This window comes from Colossoma macropomum, unplaced genomic scaffold (genome assembly GCF_904425465.1).
Source record: "Colossoma macropomum unplaced genomic scaffold, Colossoma_macropomum, whole genome shotgun sequence".
In the NCBI taxonomy this organism is placed as follows: domain Eukaryota; kingdom Metazoa; phylum Chordata; class Actinopteri; order Characiformes; family Serrasalmidae; genus Colossoma; species Colossoma macropomum.
The window spans coordinates 8,492,285-8,515,195 of NW_023494802.1; the positions used below are offsets into that span (position 1 = coordinate 8,492,285).

General features: G+C 38.6%; 1 protein-coding gene across 1 annotated transcript in view; it reads left to right on the forward strand.

The window, feature by feature from the left end:
- Window positions 1–22,911, forward strand: part of pex14 (peroxisomal biogenesis factor 14) — a 92,294-nt gene that overhangs the window by 37,714 nt on the left and 31,669 nt on the right. Inside the window, exons 3-5 of the mRNA XM_036590654.1 lie at window positions 3,118–3,202; window positions 14,691–14,816; window positions 21,007–21,092. Of these exons, the coding sequence (XP_036446547.1) occupies window positions 3,118–3,202; window positions 14,691–14,816; window positions 21,007–21,092 (297 nt within the window). The remainder of the gene's footprint in view (window positions 1–3,117; window positions 3,203–14,690; window positions 14,817–21,006; window positions 21,093–22,911) is intronic.

Genomic DNA, 22,911 nt, shown 5'->3' on the forward strand with positions numbered 1-22,911 from the left:
CGCGTGCTGTAATCTGCCTGTTGCGATGGAGGTTTCGGGTGACTGAGTTCAGCACAGCTTTGGCATATAGAGATACAGGAATGACCACACGTTTATTTTTGGGTAACCCTTCTGCGCTGTAAAGAGTATGACAACAGACCGTAGGATTAAGTGGCCCAACACGTGATCGTATGTTTTGATTCAGATTTGAGGGATGTGGTTATCGTGTTGTAAATGGATACAGTAAAACTTTTGTTCAGGAAGTATTAGCGTTTTCGTGGTCAACATCGGACCCTGTGTACTGAATGTATGACTTCACTTTAGTTTGTTTTACTTACAGCCCCCTGCCACCCAGGGAAAAAGATCACACTGTACTGTAAATGTAAGCTGAAATCAATACGATGAGTTTTGATAGGAAAATTGTGTCCCTGTTTCACTCCGTCTTGATTTGTCTCTGACGAGCAATGCAGACTCTCAGCTTGCCTTACCGTTATACATTGTCCTCAGCCTGTTTTCAAAATGCAATTCTTTTGAATTGGACCAGGTCTTTAGTATATGCAATGCATTACCCAAAATGAATTACCGCAGACAGCGTGCTCAATCACTTTTTATCTTTTGCCGCTTAAAGAAAAAGAAGAGTAATCAAAACCTTTCAACCTATTAGAGGGATGACTTTTACAATTGAATCACAGGGACCGCAGGTGCGATAACGAGACGGCTCAGCTCTAGTCTTGAGTGTGCGTTTCCACCTATCTCCAGATGTTATTTCATGTTTATCTGTTCTTTAAAAGCTCCACTTCTGAGAGCCCACTTCAAATTCATGTTGTAATGGCGTTTAAGGAAGGAGGCCTTTTTTAATTCTTGTGGAAAGCATGCTAAAGTGGCAAATTAAGGAGCATCTCGGAGGAAAACATGATGGAATCGATCAACACCCCACTGCACTTACAACTACATGTGTCCTGATGATATTTAATTTTCTAGTGCATTAACATGCGGTCATTACAACATGCAGCCATGGTTATTTGATCATAATGCACTTTCTTCTTAAAGAATCGCTGAAGTTTTCAGCCAGGTATTCTGCAGTTATTAGATACAGATGGGCACTTCAGCACTAAGTATAGATTTTCAGTCCCTGCACACTTAAGGCTTGGAGTTTGTCTTAAAGAGGATAATGGCAAATTAAACTCCATACCCCATTTATTCAGCAAACCTTGATGGGATAATTTTATAACTGCTGATTCACTCGTTTCCCAGATTTATCTCTAAAGTGGTTTGGTGGTCTGGCCTCTACAGTGAGGGGTAGTTTCTCTAAAGTTGCTGCTATTGGCTGATGATATACCATGGACTATGAGACGTGCCCAGTAATTGTCTATGCAAGAATTATTCCACTTTTCTAGTGCGTTTTGGATGACTTTTATTGTAGGTTACTTGGCTATGAACCATTTCACAGATCTAGTGGACCAGGTACTACAAATGTTCTACCCTTCCTTTTCCTAGATCTTGTATATCAGTACAAAGTGGCCAGCCGGTCGCATTAACCATTCAGTGAGCTACCAATGATTACAATGGTGTGATTACACAGCCGAATTAGGGTTTAGGGTCCAAATTTGAACGCCATTGCTCTAAACACTTAGGGCAAGTTTACCTTTTGCGTAAACATGCGTTTTGGTAAGTGAACCACATTCGGATTTCATTTGACTGCGTGAAAAGCCAGGTGTAAACACACCCTGGACGCACTGTGTTTGGGTTAAGATTGAATCACTCAAACCACATTCGAAGGTGGTCAGAGACAGATCTTGACCACATTTAACTCAAGTGTAAACAAAGTGCCTTTTTGTTATCTGTATAAAATTACGTGAGTGGAAAGCATGCTAAAGTGAGTAGCAGGTGAGATTTTAAACAAAGAAACTAAAGATGGAGGAAAACAAGGCTGAATCAGCCCAAAACCAAGAGCCTTCATGCACTCCAGGCCGAGGAAGGCATCCGGGTCGAGCTTGTCCACTCATATTGTAACTGGTAAAAGAGTTAACAAAAGTAAAATGCAAACAGTGCATGTGCTATTGTGCTTTATATGTGGGAAAAGTACAATCGGATCTCGTCTGGGCACACTGGAGACGCATTTTAGTGAAAAGTGTTAAAGGAATCCAAAATTTTTCCAAATATGATCCGGACACAAAACACATGTTAATGCAGTGTAATCTCTGTAGGCTCTCAGGGATGGTTTCATGGACCCAATTTAAGCTTTATCCCAGACTAAAAATGTTTTTTAATGATAAATCACCACTGATGTTACAGGTTAGTCCTAGATGAGGCTCAATCCATGTTCATAAAAACAGACCTTATAGGACTGATATCAGGAAAACTGAATTTTACTTGCTTTTTTAAAAATAAGTTTGTATAAGATGCAAACATTGTAACTGTTTCATGGTGTATTATTCAATCCCCAGTCCATTCAGCTTATACTGTTACTCTCAGAACAAAACCTTGTATCTTCATTTTTGTCATTTTTCATTTTTTTCACATGATATGAAAACTCCAGCTGGTCTTTACATTGTATCAGAATTTCAACAGGAACGGTCCAAAATAAGAATTAGATCCTGTTCTATTAACTCCCATTAAAAGTTAGAGATGGCTTTTCCTTTTTATCAAGGATGTTCCTTTTCCTGATGTATCCTGATCTTTTTTTGAGATAGGTGGTTTTATTCCAACCTTGATGATAGATGGAAACTAAGCTGCAAAAACAGCCTGTTTTGAATTTGTTGTTTTTGTGATGTCTTTTTTTCTATTTACATATAGCTGCCTATTCCATCTATAGCAGTTTAGCCACACCCATTTACACTGAAGTTATACGGAGAGTTTCAGTCTGAACTGCTTTTCTTGATCAGGCATAATACAGGTCAGCCAATCAGAATAGAGGTCATTTTCATATACCAGTCTTATAAGCATAGGAAAATGCTTATATTGTAAGGGAATGCTGTTTCATTCTAAGGGATAAAGAGAGGTTGGAAAACGGTCATGTAGAATGAATTTTGACTGTTTTAGGTACATAAACGTATACAAATATTACATGAGGACCTAGGACAAAAAATGCAAGAAAAAAGTAGAATATGGGCTTTAAGCTGTTTTCCTGCTTTACAGATCGCCACAGCAGTGAAGTTCTTGCAGAACCCAAAAGTTCATCAGAGTCCTTTGGCCACCAGAAAAGCTTTCTTGAAGAAAAAAGGTGAGTAGTGTCATATTTCCTGCAAATGAAGTATGTAATTACAAATGTATTTGTTTATGTTACTCGATTTGTGGCTAAAATGAGTAATGTCTGCTGAACACTGGACTGAGATGCTCATCTGCTGAGGTCATTTGCTTTTAAGGGTGAAAGGTCGATGCCATGGTTGCATGCCCCGAGGGGTCAGGTAGAGGTTGAATTTGCTGCAGAGAGCTTGATCCCAGCTGTGGGGGATAAATGACCTACTAGTTGGGACGCTTCTTTGGGATACAGAAAATTAATATTGACAAACTCTGCTGTACTTTCAATGGAATTGTCAATTATGCTACCTCCCAGCATTTTAAGGCTTTTACTTAATTTAGCTGTTATCATAAATATTAAAGCACTGTGGAACATTTTATCGATCGACCAACACATTTTAAGGCCGATGTGTTGTGAGCATACATATGCATTCACTCTAAATTTAGAGCTGTTTAGGTGTTTATCAATATATGTGTTTGATGTATGCCACACCATGCATCAAGCCAATATTGACTACTCTTTGCTCTGCATTAGAACATCAGACAAGAACATATTTAAGTTGTTTTTAGATACGTTTATGATTTTTAGGGATAAATAAAAACAGAGTTAAATTAATGCTGTGTATAATGTGGTATTAAATCTGTCAGATGCATGTATTGACTGACTCCCATGTTAATCCTGGATATTCCAAATAACTGTCATTTTACTCAATTCAATTACTGTGTAAAAGCCTCTCCACTTTGCGAATGCCATAAGTCTGCTAAAACTTAGAGAAGGCTGTTGTCCAAAGGGAAATATGTTATGACTAAAACAAACAAACTGAAAAAAGCTAATGATATTTGAAGATGTGGAGGGAATTTTCCATGTTTTTGGCTTTTGCTCTTAACTTGTCATGGAATGTTTTTCTTTGGAATAAAGCTAATGGTTTGTCCGTACAGGAGACACCTATACCCACATCAAACTAATCCTTTTATAGCATCAGCCTTTGACTTTCTTGTTGTAACACAGATCATAGCTTTCAGATGAAATATTTTTCCTTTCATTTCCTGCCTTAAATTCTTGTGTTCTTGTGGGACTAATTAACGGTGAAAGCAGGAAGATTTGGGCTCTGTTCGTGCTAGAAGAAGGCAGTGCATACTGAGCTTAAAAGCTCGACGACCAGAAGAGGTAACATGAGAGAAAAATCTATATTTGCCAACTGGTCCTGTTCACATTGCCAGGCTATTATGATTATCTAGTATCTCCGGAATTTTCCCTCATCAGTGCTTCTCGTTAGCAGCAGTTCCACGTTATTTATAATTCATAACTTGAACTTGCTTATTACATATTGCTGATACTAAACAATGACTTTTTCACTTTATGTAACATTTATCCAGTTTTAGGCACTTAAAGGTAATTAAATGAATAGTTTTTTTTGGCGGTGGTAGTGATGTTAAGGCCTATTTAGACATATTTTAATATATCAGGCATCGGCTGAAACAAGCCTTATCCCTGCTTTCTTAGAGGTGCCATAAATGGACGTTACCAAAATCTGCAGCATTAAGTCACGCTTCCAGAAGTTAACAAAACAATTTAAAGTTTACAGAGTGGAACTGTTTTACAGTGAAAAATAAGAACTTGTAATAACTACACTCATCATGTGTTGGCTTTGTTTGAACTGGCTGTTGGTTTGTTAAATGTGAATGCATGGCTATTATGCTTCAAGTCTATTTTTATACCGTTTACCGCAAGCAACACTTAAAGCTATGTAGACAAGTATGCAGAAAATGCATTTTAGTCGTGAAAATTTGTTAAAAACGGAAGTATCACTGAAACGTATTACCAGATGCAGTGCTGATTGCTTGTATCATAAAACTGCATGCTGGGGCATTAAGAACTGAGAGAAATGAGGAGGCTGATTTTCACACAACTATAAAATGTGTAGCTCACATAAGTAGTGGCAAAATAAAAAAAAAAAAAAGATATCCGTTAAGAAGCTAATACTACTGTGGACGTATACAATAGTGATTTAACTGCAGAGTATAAAAGTAACTGGAAGCCAAATCAACAGGGAGGTCAATCAGACTAGATCATAATTAAAATAAATTGGTCATTTAAAAAAAGTGAGTCAAAAACAGCAAAACAAAATCACTCTACAGTGTCACATTATGCACATAATAAAAATGATTTTACTGTAATATGAATTGGCAGGCTAGCATATCTTACCAAGATTATATGGCTGTATAATCTGAAAATATAAAGATCAAATCAGTATCGGCTGCTACTCAACATTACGGTACTCAAATTGGATCGATTGGAGGCAAAAATGGTTTGGGACACTCCTAAACAGGAGGATTTGAAGACTTTAACAATCTCAACAGTTCAGCTACAGTTGTATGCCAGGATGCCTGGTCACACTTGAGGTTTTATTGATTTTCTGAGTGAAAAGTTATGTTTTTGCTAATTTTAGTGCACAATTTCTGTTTATTTACTGCAACGTTTTGTAGTAAAACAATTTGAAAAAAGGTTTCATTTGATTAAGCTTTCAATATTAAGGTCACAATTATCAGTTAGATTTCTATTTTATTTACGTTTTTCTCCTACCTTTGTTTTTAATAGGTTCCATTTACAAAGGATAACCACTAACAAAATTCCAAATATTATATTTAGAATAGCAGCAAATTAAATGCAATGGTACACTGACATGAACAGAGAGGGCTGATTCATTTTGTCTTTGCTGACAGTGGAACTACATTATTTCATGTGGTGAAACAAGTTTAAACAAGATGTAATTGACAAAGGGGAAGAAAGTAGTTCCTACTTCTTCTTTGAAAAGTCTAAATTCAGTGCTCACTTGGATCCATTTTTTTATTTTGATTTAAAATTTTACGTCCCTGCACTCAAAGAACTGTGATGAGTCTGACACGGGTAAAGAAGGCAGTTAAAGAGGGTGAATATCTTTGTGTAGGCTTCTAATTTGGTGCCAGTAAATAGATTTGGCTTTATAGTATTAAATGCACAGTGCTAGTGTTTCCCTTTGGTAGTGACCTCTCTTAAAGTCAGCGGTGGACCCTAATGGGAAACAGTGAATCCTGGACTATCATAGCAATGTGCCCCCAGGGTATGCTTGAGCTTCAATAGATCTATAAGCTCGAAGACTCGGCCACATGACATTGCTGTTCTAAGCTGATGATGTATTTTTTGTGTGTGTGTCTGTCTGTATGGACATTTGGAGATCTTTGAATGAGGGCACCGTTTCTAGGTCACTTGCCTTTTAATCACCAGTCCTAGGAAGCGAGAGGTTATTTACACAACTGTGTGTTAGCACAGTACTGTTTAATTTGCTCACTGCTCTTTCAGATGTTGACGTCTTTTGATTCAGTGTATTGGTATTGGCCAAGTATCAGAAAATTCTGGATCGGAAGGACAGAAAAGATAAATCTCATCCAATCCTGTAATAAATCTGCCCTGAAAAGCACATGAAATTATGTCATATTGTAATTTTTCCTGTGGGCTAGTAGTGTTCGAGCAGTTTGAGTGTGATGTCTATATTTGTCTGTGACTGTCTACATTTAGATGCTCATCTGAAGTGTAGCCACTAAGCGTAGGATAAAAAGTACTTAACAAGTTCTCAGTAAGTCAGTTTGCATTACAAATTGTATAGCCATTTATGGTATTTAGTTGCCAAATACATTGAATTCTTCACTAATATAACTATTAATAGAATTCACATTTTTAAAAAGGTTTGACACTCATGTATTCCCAGCATGTTGTGTGATGGATGTTTCAGGTGCTATAGCTGAAAGTAAAAATGGGGAAATTAAGGGGTTAAATAAATGTCATTTTAATAACATGACAATAACACATCTAAAGTGACTCATTAAACTCTTATTAGCTCTTAAGTGATACCATCCAGAAGTCATGTGACACTGTCTAGAACCTAAAGGCATCAAAATCTGCCAATTATGCAGTAGTTCTACATTAGTGTGAATTTAAGAGGCAATTCATTCTCAATAATTTGTATAACAAGGTTTTAATAAAGTATGTATTGTGTATTATTACAACTAATACTGTAATTAGTAGTGATACATAAGAAGTGTCTAACTTTACTGAACAAAGAACAAGACCTTGATGAACCCCTAATATGCAGTCCTTAATAAAGTAAGGCTAGTTTAACGGTTTTTGCAGAAAAATATTGGATCGTTATCGGCTGATGCTCAAGATTTCAACATCTCTATCAGCCCTGGATAAGAAAAAGTAGTACCGTGCCATCTGTAACTTCCAGTCAAATGCTTTGAACAGCTGTGACAGTATGAATAAACTTATATATAGAGCAATTGTTGCCGTGTCAATTTGCACAGCTTCTTCTTGATGAGTTTTGTAAATCACTTGCAGGCTGATGTTATGGTGTCACAGTAACCCCTTATACTTTGATTGTAGTTCGGCAATTAGCCTCCTTTGGTTTCGGATAAGGACTTCTCACCATGAGTTATGTCTCCGAATAATGCTGGCTTACAAGTGAGCTGTCTGTAAATTTGCATGTTATGGAAAATCGCCTTGTGTCAGCAAAAGGCCATTTCTACAGCGCCTTACCTTGAACAATGTAATTATGTCACAATGTTGTATCACTTTGAAAGCGACTTGTGCAATTTGAAGGGTACGAGGGAGGGAGACTAATCTGGAGGCAAAGTGCTGAGTAATCGTAAGCCAATTTCACTTTATTGAATTTCACACAAAATTTCCCTTTTTTTCCCCAGAGCCCTGCTGAGTTCACAGTAGCAGTTTATGCAAGTGAGCTCCTCCTTGCGCTATTGCTGCAGTCTTTTTTACCCAGTTATTTTTCAGTCATTTTCCCTGAAAGCAGAAATTTTGTTTGATTGACATTTTCATATTAAAACTTACCTTAAATACAGTAGCAGAAATGACAGCTTGATAGTTATGAGGGTGACCTTTAATTTTCTCTGTTTATAGCTAAAACCCATTTATTAGGGTTAGGGTCAAACCAAGTGCATAGCAATACGCTCTAAACATAGAATTAACCATGGAGGAAGTTCTGCCTACAGTATTCTTGGTAATTATGCATGGTTCATAAGCTTTGATGCATGCTTCACTGTAACAGCAGGCTCATGTGCAGTTTATTCCTAGGAGTCAGATTTGCATCGTTCGGTTTTGGGGATACCGTGACATAAGCCTGTAGCCAAATTTTGAGAGTACGCTGGAATCGAAGATTGTACTTGTAGATTATTGATTTTGCCTTTTGAATTGCTAGCACTAAGTCGGTGCGTGACATCTGTGTTTGTCTACCACAATGTTTTGTCTCTTTTGGTTTCAACACAGACAAAATTGTGGTTTTACTCTGTAAACTTCTCTCCCATTCAAATATCCTCCACCCCATGATGCGCCCCCCACTCTCATGACCTCCTGAGCACCCTCTATAACCCACTTCAACTCAATCACATCCCCAAAATAACAGAGAGATGTCCATCTTAATTTCTAATACAGTTTAATGTCATATTTATGTAAATATTTTCCAGTTTTGCTCTGTATTAACAGCTAGAAATGTCAAAGCTCACATAAAATAAAACAATACCATCTCCTTGTGGAGTGGGATTTAAATTGGATTCCTCCAGCGGGCAGCCGTAGAGGCGGGAAGCTGATGAAGGGGAAAATAGGCAGCACTTTGATTACATGTTGCAGGATCTTTACACAATAATCTCTCCTCTACATGTTATTTACATGCTCTGTAATGCTCTAATCTGCACTGAAGTATACCTCTCTTATTTCTGTTCTGTCTCTCTCTCTCAACTATTCAGAGGAAAGGTAAGCGTGTTAAAATGAAATGTGTTAATGTTTCATATACATTTTATTAGTGTAAATTGTGGAACACATTACGGAATATAGGCTAGGTCACTGTTTGTACTATTTCACTGAGATTTATGTGGATAGTATTTCAGTAACTGTAGTTATGAAATGTCAGTACAAGATTTATTTTTTTCAAGATGCCTCTATTATTTCTTCTTTAATTTCCTCTATTCATGCTAAATGTTTTATGACTTAATGTGGCAGTGTGTAAAATGTGAGACTGTCACAGTTACTTGCTTAAAATCGATTACTTGACTAAAGAAAAAATATATATTAAAATTTATACTCTAGATGAATCAACTTAATTACTTTGCAAGTTGAATGATAAACAGGGAATCCATGAGTCTGTATGAAGCCGTGTGCAGCAGTCTGAACATTCTAAACAAGGGGGCGCTGTTAGCAGTCAAATCGCTTTTGTATGCACTATTGAAATAGAGGAAAATGCACTTTAGCCAGATCTCACCAATACATTTATTTTTCCAGTGACTAGATTTGTGTAAACTGCCGTGCAAATAAAAATGGTGAAACATTTAAGCTTTTATTGGTCTTAATAACAAATACTTAAACAAAGAGACAAAATAACTCACAGAAAAGAGAGTCAGTTATGTCACACACTAGATTGATAGTTTCAAAATGAAGAACGTTGCCAAACTAGTTTGTCTTTAATGTCAGACCAAATTATTTCCATATAAAGTTGAAATCTGGACTCTGACCAGGCCACAACCATTAGTAAAAACAAATAATATTTTGGGCTTAGCCTTTTTTTTGCACAGGAGTGTATGTGAAGTAAAATGTTTGCTCAGTTAATCATCAAAATAATTCCTTGTTTATTAATCAGTCGATTTAATATTACATTCATTAGTGATTCCCCTCAATCTCTTTGTTCTTGCTGCAGATTTGCTCTTGCTGCTTGCTGCCAGACATATGCTCTGCAGATTTGAAGGTTGCCTTCTTGTGAAGGTTGTCCATGTGAACTTTGGTACAGCAGGTTCGGGCTGCTTCATTTTAGCAGGCCTACTGGATCTCTGACCTCTCTAGTGTTCTTCATTGTAGTCGTTTCATTATGTTGAGGGGTCACAAGGGACACAGGAGCACCCAAGGTATAATACTACTCATGCCATGAAGGAAAGGATATGGTTCATCATTCTGGATATTAATAGGACGGTGTTTGCAAGTGAGGTTATGCGACTCACCTCTTGGACAAAAATGGCAATGACCAAGGCCTGTGCAGAAGGCAAAGGGATTGATGTGGTTATAAATTACTCCACGGCGCCACCTAGCCCCGGTCCGCTCTCACTTTGTCATCAGCGGAGGGCGATAAAGCAGGGAAATGAGAGAAGAGTCCCTTTTTTTTAATACATAAATGAATACGCTATGAGAGCGGTCATTATTTAGGGCATGTGATTGGACTGCGGCAGCACCGTCATAGGGGACACAGACTTGTCACGCAGAATTGTCTTGTGAACAGCTGCGTGCAGAACAGGTTAAAGTGGCTCTGTGGCCTATTGACCTCTATCTATTTATGACCCGTGACTTTTTTTCTTTTTTTTTATATTCAAAATGTGAGTAGTACTCACTCAAGGGCAGTTTGCTCGTTCAGGCCTTGCAGGCCAATAAAACAGCTTTCACCTTTTAGCACCCAAAATATTTTAGTAAGCAATTTTATAATTGGCTGTCCGAGCATGTTCTTAACCTATAAATTTCAGAAGTGCCAGAATTGGAGAACCGCATTTTATGATCGGCCGTGTCACCCCATCACGTTAAAATAAAATAAAAAAAAAAAGGCAAAAGGAAAAACAGTCAGAAAAAAATAAGAGCCCAGAAAATAGAGCTGTAAATAACATGACGAGCAATGGGTTTTCCTTTAAATAAATACCGATCAGGTTTATGTTGAAAGACAATAGAAAACGTAGCCCAGATATGCAGTTTACAGTATTTATAGCTGTAATATCGAGGTGCCACCACCGTAATTTCATGCCCCAATGAGAATGGCAAGGTCAAAGCAAATGCTTCGGCTGAGCATGTGCTAATACGGTGACTCATAAACAGGCGCCGCGTGTATCAGGTGCACCAAATAATACAGTATAATGAAATACAGAATAGCTTTCCATTATTGTTCTTTTTTACGGTGTCATCATTAGATGTAATTTATGTCTTAAAAAAATTCATCTCCCAGCAGGTCGATCCGAAATGGGGGGCCCGGGAGGTCGTTCTACAGGTTTTGGAAACCGTAATAAATTTCAGATTTTCTATTTGCGTCCTTTTCCTTTTATATGTAAAATTCACCCTCACCTTGTTGTCTTTCTTTTCAAATTGGATCTCAAAGGCCTTTTTATTTGTCGTCCCATTTTCTTTACAATAATGGCATCAGAGGCAACAAAATAGCTGACGGAGCCTAAAATCGACAAGAAAAAGCGAATGTGTTAATGAATTTGCATGCATCTAATTTTGATGCACTACAGAAGCCTTTGTAGTTTCACGCAGGGTGCTGTTTAAGAATTCAAATGACGTTACGGATATGTACATATTTGTTTATTATGATATCTTTAGAAAGCCGCTCACTCCAAGGTTAATATATGAACTTCCCAGGAGGGTCTCTGTCTCACTCTATCCTGCGGTAGGTGATCTGGCTCAGGGAGAAGGGAGTGTGTGTGTGTGTGTGTGTGTGTGTGTGTGTGTGTGTGTGTGTGTGTGTGTGTATGGGGGGGGGGTCTCTGTCTCATTCAATAGTCTGCCACCATGCAGTCTGCTGTGGTCAGATGAATGGTGAGTCCAGGGACACATTATTGCTTATTGGACAGTGCAGACTGACTGCACCAGCTCAGCACATGGCTGCGGCTGCTTCCTGGCACTCGCACTGCCACGCAAGACAGGGTGGCCAATATTTGACTTAAATTATTCAACAATTTTCATGACCGTTTTAGTCACTGAGAGCTAACACCCCCCCATCCCCCACTCACAGGTTGGGTGGATTTAAAAAAATCGCGCCTTTGACCTTAACCTGGAGATTTCTGGAAGAGTGATAAAAGTGAGTAAATGGTCATTTTAATGAAAATGGTGGAGTTATAAATTTCATTAATACTCCCTCTGATGGCCAATGAGTCTACAGCTATACGCAGAGCTCTTCCCTTCACAAAATTAGGCCTGGAAACTAAATTCTCCACTATATTTTATCAGTTTGAGTCTAGTTGTCTCACCCAGATGAATGTTGTGCTCTTCGCTCATCTACGATGTGCTGGATTCTCTTTAGATGTAAATTACATTTCATGTTGTGTTGGAAGTTATGAATTATCATAAAGCTTTTAAACATAACTCATTTTTGATTTAATGTGAAAAATACTGATTGAAGTTTTACCAGTAGCTAAATTTGGTCTTTTTCTGGTTTGCAGTATTTCAGTTGTATGCAAAAGTTTGGGCGTCCCTGGTCAAATGACATGTTTTGTTGGTTTTCTAAGTGACGCATCCACTACAAAAAAACACTCTTCTGCACAGTTTAACTTTTAACAGTTTAATTACTGTTTACTGAAAAATGCCAAATTTAAGTTGATTCTCTGTAGAGGATGTAATAACTTTTTTTTTTAATTTAGAAAATCAACAAAACCTATGATATAAGGTCCTAGGGTTATCACGATATGAGAATTTTGATTTTGATACCGATATCAAGTTTAGTATCACAATACTCAACACCAAACAATGCTCTGGCAAAAAGTTACATTCATCGCTGTCTTAACACCAAATATTTGTAGGAGTGAACGCAAAAAAGATTTTTAGAGCTTAATTAACATGTCTTTGTTTTACAAACCTTTTTTATCAAAACAAATATCTTCAAAATACTGTCGACTTGGTTCTAACTTATTTAAGTAAAGCATTAAAACTTATTAGAATATTGAATTATTTGCAATGTTGTAAAATACTGATTGTACTGATCGTTTGATACTTTGTGCAACTCTATAAGGGTTGTATAGCCTGTTGTACTTTTAAGAGCTGGAGGAACAAAACAACCTGATCAAAACAACCTCTTACAGATTTGTAAGACATTACTTTAGCATAAAGCAGCAACCCCGATGAAGCAGAGGTTCATTAACTTTAATGAAAACAAAAGTCGTCCGATAGCATAAGTTTTGTCAGTATCACCCAGTTTTATCATTATTTTAATTCACCCTGTATTTGTTGGGTTTCCTTTGCTTTATATTAGTCATTAATTATTTTACTGTTGGCCTTCATTTCAGGAGACTCTGTGTACTTGCAAGTCCTGGATTTCATACCCAGTTGACAGTAGACAGAGCCAAACAGGCAAAGTCTCTGTTCGCTGCCAAGCTCTCAGCTCTTTCTGTGCGGTTTAAGCACATGTGCCACTGGCATTTGCCACATTTATGATATGTGTATTACAGCACAAAAACAGCTCACTGTCTGCTTTTTAAACAGCTCAATTTGGAGCAAAGCTCAGCCTTTTGGCTCCCTGGCAGGCAGCAAAGTCGCATGAAAGCATGTGGAGTAGAGTGCTGAAATGCCCAGGGGGACGTCTCCAGTAAACAACACTCGTACCAAGGCTAGAGAGAGAGGCTGCAGAGCGCAGAGATGTGTGGCTAAACGCACAGTGACAGAAATGACACTCTCCGGTCTGCTGTGGACAAACAAAGGTCACCGAGGGAGTGGATGTAGTATTATACAGAGCATGTATAAAAGTGATAGTTTAACTCGCAGTTTGATAGGGGCTGTATCCTTTTAAAAACCAGTAGCTCTAAATGGGGACGTTTTGTTTTTTATGTGCCAATTGTGGTGGCAGCCTATAATGTTTTCACCACGTTTATGTGTTCATTAAATGTCCAAAGCTCAGCTTTGGCTGTATGAATAGACGGTCTCCCAAGGCTTTTCCCATTTTCACACAGTGGTGCGTGTAGTTTTGGCTCTTTGTTTGCTTTCGAATTGCTTAATAAAGACAAGGCACAGACCACTGGCTGCATGAGGTGTTGGAAATAAACCCACCCCCTTTCTCCAAACCCCCCCACCCTACAAAAGGAAATGTTAAAATTAGATTTTTTTTCCTCCCCTCCCCTGTCATTTTCCATCAGGGACCTCTATGCAATTTAATCATGACTAAAATCATTAAAAAAGATCTGAAGATTAGATTATATTGGCATTTGCAAAATTATGTAATACATTTACATTACAATGAAGAAATTAAAATAATGCATTTTATCTGTCTGGGGTTTCGAAGAGCTCCACCTGGGGAAATAAGGCAGCTGGAAATGGACGGGTTCTATTCACACTGTAGAGGTCTGCCAGTAATGGAGAAGATCTCAGCAGTGCCAGGCAGACCCGACTTTAGACCTCTAGAGTTGATGCCTGTTATTATTCCTAATACCTTCAGTGCGCTTAACCTAGTTTATAAGAGCACTGTTGCTCATGGGCAGGTTACACGCAGTTGTGATGTCTAATGTTGAGAAGAACAGCGCTGTTTCCCATGTGCTCTCCTCATTAATTACACTGGGCCTCGGTTTTTTTTAAGAGGGTGACTCATGTTTGCTGTTTGATCTTGTGTGTTCTTCTGAGTGTCCTTCTCCACAGTAATTTAAGTTAGCCTACACAGTGTAACTTGAGGTTGGTTTTGATTGTTCTATCTTCACAGGTCTGACAGATGAGGAGGTGGAGCTGGCCATCCAGCGCTCGGGCAGCACGGAGGAGGCATTGGTTCGGACACCAGTGGGACCCCCACACATTATCCAGGGCCCTCCGCTGGCTCCTGTACCCTACAGTAAGCATTACGTTACCAATCGATGTGTAAATAATTGCTGTTGTTTGGATAAGAAAGGACGATTGTTTCGTCATTCCGGTAGTTGGCTCTCTTTCCCAAACGTGCTGTTCTATCTGGATGTTTTAATCTCACAATCTAACATAGCCTGATGCATCACTGGGGCTGAGTATTGGCTAGGCCTGAGACCATTTATAAGTTTATCGATAATTATCAATGACAGCCATGAAATCGAAAGGTTGTGTAGATCTTTATTTTTCCTATTTTGGATGCATTAGTATTCTGCACTATGATCCATACTCTAAAATTCCAGTCCTAATTTTGTTTCATTGACACACTCAACAGTAAATTGTCCTGTCAGTTACAGTTTAATGTTTACTGAGTCAGTTTTTTTTGGCTAGAATAAAAGGATATGACTTTTAATGCAGTGAATTTTCACTTGGGAAGGCGCAAAAAGAGGAAGAAAAAATGAATTCATCTAGTAGTAAGTTGCTGGGGTTTTTTTTCAGCCAGTGTGACTGATGCAGATATGGAGCAACAGGATATTTCTGCAAAATAACAGACATTAGCCGAAGTTTTGCTGCAGCATTATGTGGGGGGAGACTAAGGCTCTGCTTCATCCTGGAGCATTAAAAGGAGCAAATGAACCACAGGAGCAACAATGAGGTCACGTGTGAAAGATACCATTAGTTTTAATGTGTATGTTTTCAAAACTTGCTTTTTTTCGTCCAGAACTCTGTATGAAAAGGCCGTGTCACCTTCCATCAGGCACAAATGGAACTGTCCTACATGTACTGAATGTTACACTAAAAAACCTGATATTTATGAATTTTGTCACAATTTACCAATTTTTCACAATTGCTTATCGTCCCAGCCTGAGTATTGACAGCTTCTTGATATGATACATATCACAGTGCAACCATCACAATACTATATAACACAGACCAGATTGCCAGGTTGTACACCAAGGCCATGCTATTTAAGACAGTTGCACCAATGTGTATCAACAGTAAATAATTAGCTCACGTGCTAAAAAATGTGCAATTTAAAACTGTAGTTAAAAACCAAAGTGGATAGTTGTTGTTTTGTTTGTTAAGGGTCAGAAATACTTTTTTCTCATTTTCTTCCATGTGTTTGGTTTACATGAACATGTACCACTAAGGCTGGCTTTACATAGAGGAACTTTTATGTAATTTTAGGTGCTCGAAACCTACATGAAACTAAATTGTACCTGAATTGTATAATGTAAAGCATCCTGCAGCTCATTTGAAACTCAGTTTCAAGCATGTTAACTTCATGGAACAAGTTTCCAACCAAAACACTGATGATGCATTACGTGATCGTGTTGAACGACACCATTTCAAAGCATTGATTACAAAGGACATCAGCTCAATGAACAAGAAAGTGAAAGAGAAGGCAATCTTTTAGACACTCGAAAAGGAGATACTTCTAACTAACTTTATGCGAGGTTATTAGTTTTTCTTTTAATCTGTTAACCAAGGGATGACAAGAAATAAATGAGACTTTGATGAGAGCTTGAAGCTAGCAAATCTGTAACCAGCTGGGTTAAAAATAACAGCTAAAAATAACAGCTGTTTACACTCTTTGGAATTAGGTTGCAGGCAGCTCACAGCATGCACCTAGTTGCATGAAAGTGTAAAGCCGGCCTAAGACAGGTTCTTGTTGTGCCAAGGGGTAACTTTGGTTGGTGCAACGGGTGTAAAGTCCTCCCTGAAAACTGGTCTTAGCCATGACTGACTTAGTTGAGGCCTGTTGGTGCAGCCAGTCCCAGCACCCTAGACTGGTTCTAGACTGGTTCTAGACTGGTTCTAGTCTGGTACAGTAGACCAGAGCAGACAGTTTTTTTTGCTGGAAGATTTCATCAGATTGTTGCATGCTAAACAAAATGTACCCAGCATGTCAGCCAGCTGACATCCTATGTGAGGATGTGTTTTAACTGTGAAAAACAAAGGTAAGAGCAAAGGTTTGCCACCTACTTACACATCATAAACATCACACTCTCAGATTGAATGCAGTTGCAGCAGGACTTGCATGCTCTGTATAGAAATAGCTTCAGATATATCCATACACCCATAGCCATCTTGGTTCACATTTTTCAAAGAGTTGACTCACAACATATTGCTGTATTGATATTTTGAACACAGCCTTACTCAGGCTTAACGCTACTGCTTTGTGTTCCTGGTTTACATTGCTGTACGTTGTCAGTTCAAAGAGCACTGAAGCCGTAAGTGGTTGTAGAAGCCTCTTCAAATGTATGCTCTTCATGCTGAAATCTTAACAATGTACATTCCATGTGTGCCGTTGTATGGATCCCATCATTCTGTTCTAGGTTAGCTTATGGCAGTGGGTGACCTCCCATTTGCGTGGATCTGTAATTAATTCCTCTACACCAGGTGATGGTGTGGGCCATGTGATACGGTGCCCACTCCATCATGGCAATCTCCTCCATGTGGCAGCAGGGTTGGTCAGGGAAAGGGCCTGCTCCAACCTGTATCTTTATTACCTCGCAGGGTTATGAGTGCCGGGCCGGCCGCTGATTTACCAATGCAGAATGAAGTCCACGTAATGCTTAACCCGTATGACAATGATTCCAGATGTATTCCACCCTCATTTATTGCCACACTGTCCTTGACTCCCCAGCATCTCATGTTTTGTAATGAAAGCACTGTTGATGGGATGGCCGTGTAGTTAGGCTCCAGGCCGACTCTTGCGGGGGGTTTTATATCAAAACGGCTATAAGAGAAGTGCATAATGAGGTGAGAGCGGGGAGTCTTGTACGGGGGTCAGGCTGAAAAGAGGGGGCTACCTCTCTTTGATGTCCTTGTTATGGGGACGATGCATAGAGACCTGCATCCATCTCTGTCGGAGTAATGGATACTCTGATCTCTATTTTCAGCCAGCAGAAGGACAGTAGGGCCTTCTCTGAACCCAATAAATTTGAGAGGAGATTGGAAAAAGGGGGAATGGGGCTCAGGCTCACTCCTTAAGTGACCAAATGAAAAGTACTGGTAGGGAGTGGAGGAGGAGACAGCGCTCAGGCGCTGGAGGAACTCCGTTTGGAAACTTGTTCAAAGTGGACAGCCTAGTCGGGGACTCAAGGACCCAGCGTCCCCCGAGCTCTTCTGTCATTCATCCCCTACAAGCTATCACCAACTCCTCTAGCAAAGCAGCAAAGAGTGGTTACCTGTAAAACATACCAAACGGTTCAGTTAAGGTTGTGTTTATAGTTTTCTGAGGAATGAGAACAGGGAAAGAAGGCTTTGATGGGAATTTTGTTGACGTGCCCGTGGGCATCGGACATCACCTGAAATCAACTTTAAACAAACCCAGTTTTGTGAATGACTGTTGGCTTTTTTTTCATGTCAAATCACGCGAAACGTCATCAAAAATTACTGTCATCTGTGCATTCAAGCGTGGCCACTTATTTTTTTCTCAAAGAATGGAATGTAGCCTTAAAAAAAACAGAACCACATTTACATGTAAGTCTATTAGAGGGCTCGTTTATTTGTATTCAGTAGAGCAGATTCAGACAAATTACTGCAACACACCTGTTCCCCTGGCTCAGTATGTTACAAAATGGAGCATTTTGTATCTGACATGTTGACCTGCCACAGCCAGACTTGCCTTAATTACTTCTCTGCTTAGTCTACGGTTATTTGCATGATAATTTCTACCTGTTGCCAAGGCTTTCCCACAACAGAAATAGCTGCCTTGGCATGAGCAGAAATGGCTGCTTCTGGATAAAATGTGATTTATGTGGTTTATTGTAGGGATGCATATGTGAACTGTGGGTTAATGGCAGTATCTATATATATTATAATCTGTATATTATATCTAAATATATAAATATATGGTATCTTTTATATTTTATATATATATATATATATATATATATATATATATATATATATATATATATATATATATATACACACTGTCGATTTCTGATGATGCTGATTCGTAAACATTCACACTACATCTGACACTAAATCCACTTGAATTAGTATTACAGTAAACATTCATTTGTGTAGGGTGTAGTAAAATAAATGAAAAGCAGATGTTTTAATGTAGTAACGCAGCGTCACCTAAACATTCTGCTCTTCAGTTGGAGAATAAATATTTCATCAAAAAGCAGTTTGAAATATCGATCAAATCAAAACATTTGTCCGATGCTGATACATATTCTACTCATCTGGCAATGCTAATGACTGACATCATTGTGCATCCCTAGTTTACTTATTTCCTCGCCGTTGGGACATTGTAACTGAAATGTGGAATTAGCACAATCCAGCCCCTGTGAAATTCTACCTGTGCGTGTCGTGATTATATGTGCACTCAGAAGTCTGAGTGAGAAAACAGTAATTATATAGTTATCACAATAAAATGATTATAATTTTATAATTGGCATTTTTAAAGTTTGGTATGTTTCATTTTGTTTTTTCTGTTCTGTTCCTCAGTCCAAAATTAGCATAGGCTTGAACCTTGAACAATACTCCAGTACACTGGTTAACTAAGTGCATCGTTTAGAGAAGAAGTCTAGCCATTCAGTCATAACAGCACAAACCATTAGGACGCTTAGCTGAATTAGCTTGTGAGCTATTTTCAGTTTTGATAATAGGGATGTTAAATATACAGCTATTCTTATTTTATCTTTTTTTTCTAGTTCTGAAAACTGTAAAGACTGTTTTAATGGTTCATGTTGAATTTACAGGTCAAGTTCAGTGCCTGCAAAGTATAATTTTATATATTTTTTTGTCCTAATAGATAATGAATAATGGTATATACTGCATCAGAGTAAGCCTTTAGTTTTCTTCAGGTTAAAAATTAAAATCAAGCATTAGTATATGCCTATAAAAATGACTAATTATCGATGTCGAAGAGTATGTTAGTATATGTGGTGAGGATTTTTGGGTATGTAGTCTGGCTATACACAGAAGAGGTTTTTTGTCGTACAATGAGCTCATTTTTTTTCTTTCTGGGTCAGATGTGTGTCTTTCTGAGAATGAGTAGAAGGTGATGTGGGAGTCATTGATGTGGTGTGTGTTTCCTGATAGATAGTCCTCAGTGCAAGTTCACGCTTCACCATGCTGCTTGTGTACACTGGTTGTGAAAATATGCTATTCCTGTGCTGTTTTGTGTAATTCTCATCATCATACAGTTTGTTACCAGTTTTAAGTGGTCTGCAGACATTTTTAAGAGGGACTTTCCACCATGCTTACTCACTGCAGTAGAGAATGTCTCTTTTTTCACCCATAGTTTAGTGAAACTAGCTTTTTATCTCGGTTGTATTGTTACTCATGTAATGTTTCATTCAGTGGTGCAGCTATGTCTGGTCATTTCCTTGCAGATAGTGTAAGATATAGAGATAGGCTGCTTAGTGCAACCTACTGCTGCTGGTACTCGATGCTGGTATATCACAATTCATGTTTTCAAATATAATGAGTGTTTCACAGTATAGGATGATATTTAAGTTTGTTATAATAAGGTTATTGAACCCATGCTTGCTGAGCATTAATACTTTATACAAACCTGACGTAGCTTGTTTTGATTGAACTCTTTTATTGTTTTCTTCTCTTAAAATTACACCAAAGAGAACTTTACACAGTGTAGTAGATGTTAACCACATTTTCAGAAATAAATAACCACAATTAATATAAATAAACTTTAAACTGCATTTATTCACAGTACTGTGCAAGAGACAGAGACCACTCTTCGTTTTTTAAATTTCCAGTCAAAACAGCTCATACAAGTTATTCATTTTTAGGAGATGTTTTGAGGAAATTAGATACAAGATGGTCAACTTTTATAAAGAAGGATGAAGCCATTATTGAGAAAAGAAAATACTAAAAAAAAGAAAGAAAATTCCCATTTCTAACAAGGAAGCTGCTGATTTTTTCAGAACAATGGACTGACCACCCAAGAGTCCAGATCTCAACATCACTAAATCTGTCTGTGATTTCTTTGATATTGAGAAACAGAAAATGCAAAAACTTCTGAGACTGAACTTTGGAGGTGTGCAAAAATATCCCTGCAGATTTCTCTGAACAACTAGCACGTCTACTGAAAAAATCAACAGAGTATATATTACACAGAACTTCTAGTCCTGTGCTGCTGTTTGTATGCTGACGGCAGCTCTTGTCAGTGTCTGCTGTGTTTGTGTGTTTCTCTGCAGGTCCCCCTGGTTACAGATGGAGAGACTATGGTGCCCTGGCCATCATCATGGCAGGAATGGCCTTTGGCTTCCATCACCTGTACCGGGTAAGTTCCCGCATGCCCTAAAATGTTTCCCAGTTTATGATCTTTTTTAATATCTAATCCGCCCTGTCTGCAGATTCTAGCTTTCTTTTTTTTCATAATATTTCATTTCGGAAAACACAGCGCCAAGGGTCTCTGGCGCAGCTCCTGTTTTAGTGGAGTTTGTGGTTATTTTATGGCGAGGCTGGGCTGTGTGTGTAGATCACCCTGTCTTCTTACAGCCAGTCTACTTTGCATCATGAGCATGAGCTCATCTCCAGTCCTTTTCTCTTCATTTCACTTTTCTTGTTCGGAAAAACCCAAAGCCAGGCTCTTTGATTTCAGCCCTTCAAAACACCGGCCCAGGCCTGTTCACTGAGGGGAGACCCTGTTACCGAGGAACCGTAATCCCACACCAGCCACAGGGGCATGTGGACTCCATTACTGGCTTTTATAGGTGGAGGAGCACAGGGCCCAGGCCCTTCCACAGCGAGCAGTGCTAGGTTCTACTACTCCCATGATGTCATGCTTAGGAGTGCATGACTGTATGCATGTTGGAGGGGGGCGTGTGTGCCTGTGTGTGTGTTTTTGTGCATTTTCAGGACAAAATTTACTGACAGACAACAGGGGAAACCTGCCTTGTTAGGATGAACAAAATGGTCCTGAAGGTTTTTTACAAACGCTACATGTTTCATTTTTAAAACTGGAAGGCTTATTACGTTTTTATCTATAATACAAATGGGGCGCATTGCATACAGTTACTGGGCAGAAGTCAAAAACCACAGTTCATTTACTTAATTTCCAGTCAAAATGGTCATCAAGAACAAGTTATTAATTTTTTTAGAAGAAACTTCTAATGAGATTAGATTTAAGAAAATCCATTTACATAAGGAAGAGGAAAAGGAAAATAAGGAGCTCTGATTTCATTGAAAATCTTAATCTTAAATCTTAAAATATATAGAGAAAACATGACTACTAACAACCACACAAGACCTGATGAACAGTACTTAAAGCCTTCATCTTTGAGAAACAGAATAAAATTAAGCTCCACTCTTGTTTTAGATCTGAAAAAAAACACAGGTGTTTCTGTCCGTCCTTCTGCTGCGAGAAAAAAGGAAATAAACAATGAAGCTGCTGGTGTTGAATAATGACTCGTCCACTCTAGAGTCCACACCTGAACATCACTGAAATGTGTTAGGGATTACTTGAACTGTGAGAATCAGTAAATGCAACCAACTTTTGAGACTGAACTTGGAAGTGTAGAAAAACATCTTTGCAGATTTTTTTGAAAGCCTGAAAACAAATGTTTTACAGATATAATTTTTTTCGAGGGTGGTCTCTGACTACTGCACAGTAGTGTACATATACAGTACATAATTCAAATGGGACATACATAAAGACCCCGTGTCCTGACACAGTATAGAAACAGACTTGTATGTATGTGTGTGTGTGTGGAAGCGGAGGGCAGGTCGGCTGTGTTCTGGCCAGTGGGTGGGTTTGGCGTCAGTCTGTGCAGCGACTGCTCTGAGCTGCCTCCAGCACGGCCACTTCAGTCAGCCACCGCTCTGCTGCTGTCAGCATACACACAGCCCTATAAAGTTCTGTGCTCATGGTCCTGCAGCTACGGCACCCACATTATTAATGTGAGGGTTAAACTCTGTTTGGGGACGACTCCACAGTGAAAGCCACTTTTTCCACACGACAAAGGAAATCTGAGTTTTCCGTCCAGAAGTCATGTCTAGTTCCGCAGCCATCTGTAAAAGTTTAATTTGTGTAGCCTTTTATGATGGCCTCAAACTCTTTTGACGCTTGCCACAAAAAGCAAGCAAAACCCGCCCCCTTC